Consider the following 10,593-nt stretch of genomic DNA (forward strand, 5'->3'; position numbering starts at 1 on the left):
AGAACGGTGGCTTTGGCCCCTTACTGGACAAGGAGTGAACTGGCGCCGCCTGAAACTGCCCTGCTGAGTATGGACTGAGCTCTGAATCGCGGAAGAGTAGACCGAAGCTAAGACTGCATGATGAATGAGAGTGTGACCTGGTGCCAAGCAACCTTCATTTCCCCACCTGCAGTTCCTCCCCCAGCTTCATCATCCCATCTCATTCATTCGCAAACCATAGTTATCGGCTAGAACTAGTATCAGCCAAAGGGGATGCATTCCGCAATCATACTTGTTGCCCTAAAAGGAGGGGCGATAGAGTATACATCCCCCGTGCAGAGTACATAGCGACGCTAATATACACAACCCTAGTCCTTGACGTACATACATATATTCTTCTTTTTCCCCCTTCCTCCGGCAGTTTCCTGTGGATGGTGTCGCTAAACAAGTTTCCAGTAGTGACACCGCATTGTGTCTGACCTTTGCGGAAACTCCCGCGATCAGATTGGCATACCTGAGAGTCCGATACCCTCCGCTTGTGCAGCTTACCTTGTCTCTCTGTCTGCTAGAGGGAGGAAAAGGGTATATCACTAAGGCCCATCTAATTTTATTAAGGGGGAAAAGGTATCGTCACCATCAGCATGTCTTCTGTAGGCAAGTCAACACCCTTAGATAAGACAATCTCAAAGGGATCCTTATACAAGGATGTCCACCATGACCCCGTCACGACGGTGTTGCCAAATGGCGACGTACCCTATACCGACTATCCAATGAATGCGGACGAGAGGGTGATTGTGGCCTTGGGGTACAAACAAGAGTTTAAGCGGGAGTTCTCGTTATGGACGACTTTCTGCGTCAGCTTTGCCGTACTTGGGCTGCTCCCGTCATTTGCAAGCACTATATATTATGGTAGCTATTGCCCACTCCCATGTGTACTGTGTGACCAGCTGACATCCGTCCAGGGATGGGATATGCAGGAACAGCAGGCATGGTTTGGGGGTGGATCATTGCCATGCTGTTTATCCAGTGTGTTGCCATGTCGATGGCCGAACTGTGCTCAGCGATGCCAACAAGGTACGTCCATCTAATTATCTTCGCACCCCAAAATACTGGCTCGGTATGCTTTGATTGGAAACTAACCTCACCAGCGGTGGGCTCTACTATGCTGCTGCAGTACTCGCACCCCCCGGGTACGGACCCTTCGCGGCGTGGATCACTGGCTGGTCCAACTGGATTGGGCAAATTACAGCAGCACCGTCGGTCGATTATTCGCTATCAGCGATGATCCTAGCTGCGGCGTCGGTAGAGAATCCAGACTACGTTCCTACCTCCTGGCAGACATTCCTCCTTACCACGCTTATTATGATAATCCACGCGGCAATCAGTAGCATGCCAACAAAACGGGTTGCGCAATTCAACTCGTGGGGCTCAACATTCAACATGTTTGCACTCATCACCGTCATCATCGCCATCCCCGCAGGAACAAAGAATGAGCCCAAGTTCACACCGTCCAAGGAAGTATGGGGCACAATTACCAATTTAACTGACTACCCAGATGGAGTGGCAGTGCTTATGACCTTTGTCGGTGTTATATGGACGATGTCTGGGTATGATTCTCCGTTCCATCTGAGCGAAGAATGTTCCAATGCGAACATCGCCTCCCCGCGGGCCATTGTCATGACATCGGGCGTCGGAGGCTTGATGGGATGGTTTTTGCAGCTTGCGGTAGCCTACACCGTCATTGACATTGATGCGGTGCTGAACTCGGATCTCGGACAGCCATGGGCATCATACCTGCTCCAGGTGATGCCGAAAAGAACCGCTCTAGCAATCCTCGCATTAACTATTATCTGCGGCTTCTCGATGGGCCAAGGATGCATGGTAGCCGCATCACGAGTGACATACGCCTATGCTCGTGATGATTGTTTTCCCTTATCAAAGGTCTGGAAAAAAGTCGACAGCCGCACCCAAACGCCCGTGAACGCTGTCATCATGAACGCCGTCATCGGGGTCCTCATGTGCCTCTTGATCCTCGCCGGAGATGTCGCAATTGGTGCATTATTCTCCATCGGCGCCATTGCACAGTTTGTTGCCTTTGCTATTCCTATTTGCATCCGGGTATTCTTCGTTGGCAACCGTTTCCGCCGAGGGCCATGGCACTTGGGGCCATTTGGTCCGTACATTGGAGGAATGGGCGTGTTCTTTGTGCTGCTGATGGTGCCGATTCTGTGCCTTCCCAGTGTAACGGGAAGCCACCTGACGCCGAATCTAATGAATTGGACGTGTCTCGTCTGGGGCGCTCCGATGCTGGCGGTGAGTATCTGGTGGGTAGTGGATGCGCACAAGTGGTTCAAGGGTCCAAAGGTCAATGTGGAGCACGCCATCCACCCCGTGGAGGAGGAGAGGCCCGTTATTGTGGATGTGGGGATCGGTGGCGGCGAAGTAATAGATACGTCAAGCGGATCGCACCGAAGCCAGGGCTAGAATCGGAGCCTATTTACGGAATTGTATGTGTATATTATCGCTTTCATATTTCTTCTATATCACACACGGTGGCGGAGTATCAGCCTGGCTTGGTATATCAGATTGACTAGTATCGGTTTTTTTCTTCTCAATACCCGCCGATGTTCTGAAATGTATGATATCAATCTGCAGACGGATCTCAAGTTGAAACAATGATCATCTACTGCCACTGGTAGATCGTTGTGTAACAAGATGAGCCGCCAGATTAAACAGGTCACAATGCACTAAGCAGGACAACGCCACAAGTTGCGTGGGCCAGGCTTTATTCGCCGCCTCGATGCTGATATCGCACCCTGGAGACCTTGCTGGTAAACACCGAGAGTAGCAATTTGTCAACGTCCGCTTATTCTTATGAATTAGGTCTGTCGATATTGCCTTGTTCCTGGGAGTATGCGGTTACGAGGAATGTATCAGTCCATTGTTCCTGTCCAGAGCAACTAGGATTTCTAACCGTTGTCCTTTTCTTTCTCCATTCGTTTCTTTGTTGGCTAACAATCTATATACAATCTCTGTTACTACTTGATAACATAGAGTGATAGGATATTACTGCCAACCCTACCTTCTTTACATCCTATCATATGCAGGACTATTATTTATATCTTCTTTGTGTCGCAGTCATAGCCATATAGAGAGACCTAGTCGCGAACAACGTCTGTACTAGATGGACATTAACCGGGATACCTTCTGAGCCGTGTCCATGTTATCCAAACCAGAGTACATCCAGGTCCCTTAAATAACCTCACATTAAAAAACCCCCCGGTATTTCTGTTGAGCGTGGGAAACTCCGATTCCACGGATATCATCAGAGATCTCAGGGCACATACTCTAATTCTACCCCGAAGCAAAACAAAAGTCCCTAGGCAAACTACCTCGGCTGTCCTATAACGTCTGTCAAAAGCAGCGCCTTCACAGCATGAGAGATCAGAATCGATCCCGTACACATACACCTACTCAGACCAATCGATCCTGATATACACATACATCACAGCGGATAAGTCCGATGCAAGCAGACATGTCCTGACCTATCAGCGGCACGCCTCCATCTGCACCGTCCTTGCATCGCGTCATTAGCCTTGCGCACAAGCCCTTCCAGTTCAGTACCTTGTTCTGAGGTACCTGGTACTAGTCCGGCCGCATGATATCACCCTGCGCCGGATCTGGACCTTTTTATGTACCCTGCACAGATGGTAATACGTGCGTCATATCTTTCTCGACCCATATGCCTTGCATATTGTGTACATTTTGTTTTACGAGACAGTAGGTGAAGATCCTATCATCCACTGTCTAACCTCATTCCAGTACTCATCCACGGAAAGTATATATTCCATAGATTCCCTGTTAGCCTTCTAGAAGAAACCTCTCAGAGCGTAAGGGAACGCACCGCGATTCACCAATACCTAGTTCTAACCTTCTACATGGATACATATATATACCATACACCGTCTACTAGCCAGGGTATATATATTATACCACCGAGAACCATACAATCACTTACTCGCTACTTGTCTACATACAAACTACCCCCCAGACACAACAGCACAACAACATATCTACCCCCCTTCAACACAACACACCTAACCTCTCAAACCCGAACCACCACCCATACCAACCCTCAAGGTTTCCAGCTCCACCAAAAGTCCCCACAGCGGCTCGTTTCACAAAAAGCCGCTTAACCGTCCCAATAACCAGATAAGGATCTAAACCACTTCCAGTAGAACTAAATTCTGCAGGTACAATGCACGCCCAGCGCGTGCAATATGCCTCATAGGGTTATGGACATTCCTTCCCTTCCCTTCTCCCCTTCTAGTGTTAAGTCAGGGGGATAATGAGTTTCATTCTGGAAGTTAAGTTTACGTATATACATGAATTTATATTTAAATACATCTGTATAATTTTTCGATTATTATCATGCTGGGCCAAGGAAAAGGGGTTATGGTTGTGAGTTGTGTCGTGATATACTAGTACCTGAGCAGTTCAGTTCGGTTCGGTAATTGGTGTCAGGTTAAGGACGTGCCGGGGTTCCTCGGGCGAGAGATGGGGGAATGGGGGTGGCTTGGAACTGATTCTTGAAGCGGGAAGTGTATCAATTGGTCTTTCAGTGTTTGCGTGCTATTGCTATAATTATCCGGATACTCGGGTACTAGGGAAGGTATGAACGACTATGTAAGTTATGGGAATGAGGCTGTGATGTGGCTTCAGCAGATATTCTCATAAGTGAAGTAAGCAGAGTAAGGTAGCCAAGGCTATAGTATGCATATGTATAGGATGCAGAGGTACATATATCTAATTATATATGGATGTAGTAGTGTATATTTATACACCAAGGCAGCCGTTCGTATTTGGGCTAATGGCGATCGGAATCTTACTCACGTACAGGTATCATATAGATTAATTATACATAGGACCAAGATGATGATTTATGCTTAAGACTACTCCGTACAGGAAACAAGTAACAAAGCCTGAGGCATATAGATCCATCCCCTAGTATATACACAGTAAGCTGGTCACGCGTCGTCAGCCATCAAGTTTTCTAGAAAGGGGTTCTATATTTTTTTTTTCTTTTTTTCTGTTTTACTGGGGTGGTCCATGGTTATTGTTCTTAACGGAGAATAAAAGACAGGGCGTTCGGACATCTTGTCAGATTTGGGAATGAAGAAAGAGAATGAATAAATTCATTATTCATTGGCGGGCAATTGCCAAAGAAATCATGTGGTCAAGCTACCATGATCTGGTGGAAAGAAAAAGACATCGTGAATGCTACATTGAAAGCCCTAACTAAGGGTATGGAAAATGAAAACAAATAGATAAAATAGATAAAATAACGCAATATGATATCTATTTTGACGTACTAGTAAATACTTTCACTCGACGAACTCAATTCCCGAAACATCCCATTGAATTATTATGTCATCTCTTGTAGTCCAGATGAAAAGACTAACTTGAACTGGTTCTTACAGATACATACACTGCCCCCTCCTCTGACACAACTCAGGCCACTGGCCGCTTGTGGCGTTTCTCCTAAAGCCTTTGGTACAACAGGCCGAGCGCCATTGGTTCGCTCACCGCGCGACTGAAACAGAGGACTTGTTAGCGTCCTTCGGCTTTACTCCGGCCTGCACCGGAAAAACCACCTTTCATGGGAAAAAGTGCCGAGGGAGAGAAACCCTGAAAAGCCCTCGAGCCCGAGAATGCCCGTGTCCCGGATTCGGCGGAATGAAGAAAAATAAGAACAGAGTCACGGGGAGAGACTAGTAAAGTGGACGATCTGCAAGCGAAACTTGCAGTAGTTGAATTTAGGGAGGGGCGGATTTTCGCTATGATGGCTAGATAACTAGTGACTTAGTTGGGAGGTACTAGGTACCTAGTCTATCTCGTAAACTCTCTCTGTTTGGACCAGCCACGGATGAATGGTAAGTTTTTTATGTGAGAAAAACTGCCCTATTCCCTGCCACGTAGCGGATGCAACGGTTGGTTGGTTAGTTGGCTTGATTTACTGTTGTTGTCAATGGATCCATGTAGACACTATGTACAGTACGAAGGAGTAGTCGGCCTGTTGGGAGGGGACGGTTAAACACAGTATCTTCAGAAGAGATAACATAATGAAATTAGAATCATAGTCCATTACAAAGTATCAACGTCGTATTTATGAACAAACATATTGTCGTGGAACTATACTCTGCCTGTTGATGATGGACAGAGTTTCGTCGTAGAGCGATCGATATTGGGAATCGGTTCAGACCTCGGCTGAGGTCAGAAAGTCGAACAACTACCTCATGATCTTAGGGCTCCGTATAAAAAATAAATAAGAAAAATAAAAAAATCACTACCCCAATACTAGAGTAGTACTCTGTAATGAGTAAACCTCCTTGGAAAATAGCTAACACAGAAGATAAAATAGAGAAAGAGAAAAAAAAAATATTAGGCCAAGCTTTAGATCAAGCAGCGGAATTTTGCCTTATTCACTGTTCAGCCCTCAAGGGTTCAGTATAGTATAGTCCTGCGCTTGACCATAAGACGGGGAGGGGAGTCCGTTCCGTAGGTATTGTATTATCCATCATCAACCCATGCATACGATCACTCCACACCGCCTGATGGTCGTTCTCCGTCGAAGTTTCCATGAGCGGGCCATCGGCTCCTCCAGTGGAGCCTACTGCCGTGATCGGACCGCCACATTGGGCGAGGTGCAGGGTAATCCATAACTCTACCCTAAACTGGGCTAGACCGAGGTTCCTTGGAAATCAACACAAGTGGCAAGTTGGGCGAGGTCCCCGGAGGAGAAGACGGAGATAATATGGACTAGTAGGATCTCTGCGCTAGAAAATTAACCAACTCGAATATTCAGTTCGAAATAAAACCCAAAATATTTTGATTGAATTCAAGATGAAGATTCAATACAAAGTTACTCGATAGTGTTTGCGGATTTCCTTGGTATTGGAATCTTGTATGACCGCATAACCTTTCAACATTCGCCCGAGGTCCTCCGTTCCCACGAGCCCAAAAAGTAAATAAAAATCGAAATTATTATTCACCAATCCCTCTATGCTTTTATATTTTATTTTATTCTGATTTGATTTGATTATATATCTTAACCTTCTACTTTAAAAATTTCTTCCCGCATTGGTGACAAATTTGCGGAACACTTCTTCCGGTAATGCCGAAAGATGGCTTCTCGAATTTGTATTGTACAAATTGAAATGGTACAGAGATCACCAATTTTATATGATCGTTTGTAGGGTAAGTCAGATCAGATAGTCGGAACAATCGCCATGCAATCAATCCCATCTTTGTCTAGTGGTCAAGGTCCACAATCGAAGCGGGAGAAGCTCCCAGCGAAAATCTCCTGGTGGAGAATAGCCGCTTAACTCTCTTGTGAAGCCTAAAATCAAGGACCCATCGTCCATCTCTTCTTGACCATCACGATTCTGGTAAACGGTGTCTGCAGGAAGAAGACCGACAGAACAAAATACAAAAATAATTTTAAATTCTTCTGAGCATGAGGGAATTTTAGAAACAACACTTTTCCCCCTCGAATTTCATTCGTTAATCAATCAACAATTAATAATAAATTAGGAGAGTTAATAATAGTAGTCAATTATGTGATTGATCATACTGGGCCGGTTTGGAGGTGGCGATGACACGGAAGACTGAACCCATGGAATTCCCATTTTGGAGACGGTATTTCCTTTTTCTTACTCTCGGGCTTACCTCGTAGATATCGGTGGTTAAAATACTAGTAGTAGACTGCATATGAAACAAGGTGCGTGGCATCATTTCATTGTTAAGCTAACATTTTCTTGTCCCTGTTACCCGCCGGGAGTTGGTCAAAAGTACCTTCGTAAGGTCTAGAAGGTCTGCATGCCTGTCCACATCCTCCCAATACTGTCAGTCCCCCTTGTAGGTAGTAGCTGTATATATATGAAATGCGCATGTGATGTAGATAGATACGTGTCCATTATAAGATGTTAAAAGCCATTGTTGATGTTCAGAGCCTACGATTGCCCGTGTGTGGATGGACTTTTTGACTTCCTCTACTTCTCTCGAAATTCGGTTTGTTGACCGTATATAAATAGTCATACATGTAGGGGCAAATGGAAGGTAAGGAACTTACCCGAATTCACTGTAACATGAAACATTCTATGTGAATCGTTGATAGGCGGCGTATATTTATAGCCACGAACGTATATACCCAGTATATATGTAAATCTACAATTCGGATGGGAAGATATGCCTATAATAGAATATAGGTCCAATCCAATGTATACTTACCATTGCTGCCCGTCGTGACACGCAGACATATCATCTGCAAGCTGACCGTCTAAGATCGCCTGAGGTGGTGTGATGGCGACGAGGATGGAGTCTGAGGCACCGAAGGAACGCAGGTTGCCTACGGCTCCATGAGCGATACTACGTACAGTACCTATACATCATGACACTATATAGGAGGAGGAATGTACATATACCATGGGGCTGCAGGGATGGCATGTCAGGTGTCACTATATATACTCCCTAACTTAGACAATACTCCTGCCCCAGCCCTGATGGCATTCCCACAACGAGCGGAGTCCAGTGGAATCAACCATTGTTCATCTTCAAGGAAACAGACTTCTGCCACTCCACATCAACAATGATAACTTTGATAAGGTTCTGCTCATGTGGGATGGTGGATGTGCCATGAGGACTGAGCGCCAACATTGGATGAGCGGGACTGTCAACTGCGGAGAAAGGGTGCAGGAAGGTCCCATTAATCTGCCGCCTTATTTTGGCTTAATTGAACCTGTTGAGAAGAAAGAGAGAAAAATTCCATGTTGACGAATCCCTCCCCCCCTGAATCCTTTCCGCCTGACACCGCCTAGATGTTTCATTTGAATGCAGCCAAAGATACAAAAGGAATGAGAGCGCGATCGGAATTGAAAGTCGGGAAGTTGAAGTTGGTGTATTGTACTATACGTACGATACCGAAAGTACCTAACCTAACTTTACTCCCCGACAGCCAATAGTACCTCGTACACCTCAGGCATCCGTATTCCTTTTACGTAGCCCCGTCTGAAAGCAGCTTAGGCCGCTGACACCAACGAACCTCTCTCGACTCCATCAACCTGCAAGTTCTTGGACCATCCGCCCCTCTATTCACTTATCATCACCCCTCATCTAGCGTTGATTACTATGCTTATTATCGCATCCTGGACCTGGACCATGATAATGACGATTTTTATGGATGATCGACTACGCCGGATTCAGGATTCACCCATAGTGAATACTATTTCTCGATTGTGCATACATAACGGGATGTAACCCATCCTAATATATTACGAAACCGTTATGTATTTTCTTTACCTTCACCTTCATTCATAAATTTTCTCTTCATGCTAAAATAAATCTCTTAGAACAGTCAACCGTGTTCTGCTTGCGTTGGTAATTTGAGGGTACCGTATAAGCCGGCAACAACAGGTCACTGCCAAGTATCTTTTACGTAGCCGTATGCGGTAAGGATACTATTGTGGTACTTCCCGATCACTGTGTTCGGTACACGCCCGAAGCTCCCTCTAACCACACTCGTCATGCTCTGACAGACCTCCTGCATAAAAACTCTTTTTGAAAAAAATACAATAATTTATTTGAGCAACCGACCTAGGGCAGAACGGCGTTTTCATCCTTCTTTTTTTTTTTCCCCCTGCTTGCCGCGCTACTGCTAACCAAATTCAATGGCATTGCCCTGCTACCCGGTCGATGTTCGGAATTGGCACTACCTTCTGAGCCGAATTTACCGTTTTCTGGTTTAGAGGAATGATTCTACCATTCCTCTGGCTTTGAGTTAGTTTTATCGTTTAGTAGATGAGCCAGAGAATAGCAATATCTCAACCATAGTACATGATATTGCCTGTTAATGGTTCCAAAATGCTACGTTATTTCAAAACCTTAAGATCGTTCAACACCAAAAGGTAGATGTGAAGTAACATTACGATTACTACTCGGCTCTGATCTTGTTCTCGGAGCCCGGATAGTGAGGCATGAATCAAGTGTACGGCAGCAGTAATTGTTCCAAATGTTGGGTGTTTACCAGCGTAAATAATAGCAGGATTAACCAATACATGAATGAATTTTCCTTTCTCCTTTTTTCCTTTTGAATTTTCTTATTTTTCATTTGGGTCGGTTCGAATTGAATTTAATTTCTATTTTATTTTCTAGGCGGCTTTTTTGCCTCCGCGAGTTACGATCGTCATCCACCGCCCTCAACCTTCTTCAATCGGTTTAGTACTAATCAATTTTTATTTTGTTTTATTTTATTTTGTATTTTTTTTAATAAAAAAAAAAAAAAAAAAACTTTTCCCTTACCCTCTCTTTTCTTTCCCTCCTTTTTCCTAAGCGTGTCTTGATCTTCTATTCCGAATCCTGACACATTTTTTTCTGCCCTCCCTCTTAACTTTGCGCCGCCGCCGTTCGTCGCCCCCCTTTCCCCTCCCTCCATTCCCGTGATTAGTAGACGGCCTACCTTGGGTGCTGTCTTTTTGGAAAATACCAAAAAAATTTTACCGTGTTAACCTTTTTTTTTTTTTTTTTTTTTTTTTTTTTTTTCATTTTTATTATTTTATC

At 45.0% G+C, this 10,593-nt stretch overlaps 1 protein-coding gene across 1 annotated transcript; it reads left to right on the forward strand.

Annotated features, from left to right (window-relative positions):
• Nucleotides 1-11: 11 nt before the first annotated feature.
• Nucleotides 12-3,099, forward strand: BDW43DRAFT_293791 (amino acid permease). Its single transcript, XM_032043866.1, has 3 exons — nucleotides 12-888; nucleotides 942-1,053; nucleotides 1,128-3,099. Exons 1-3 carry the CDS (start codon nucleotides 621-623, stop codon nucleotides 2,461-2,463), a joined length of 1,716 nt encoding a protein of 571 aa, XP_031894431.1. The 5' UTR covers nucleotides 12-620; the 3' UTR covers nucleotides 2,464-3,099.
• The last annotated feature ends 7,494 nt before the right edge of the window (nucleotides 3,100-10,593 follow it).

Source organism: Aspergillus alliaceus (genome assembly GCF_009176365.1).
Source record: "Aspergillus alliaceus strain CBS 536.65 unplaced genomic scaffold BDW43scaffold_81, whole genome shotgun sequence".
Lineage (NCBI taxonomy): Eukaryota > Fungi > Ascomycota > Eurotiomycetes > Eurotiales > Aspergillaceae > Aspergillus > Aspergillus alliaceus.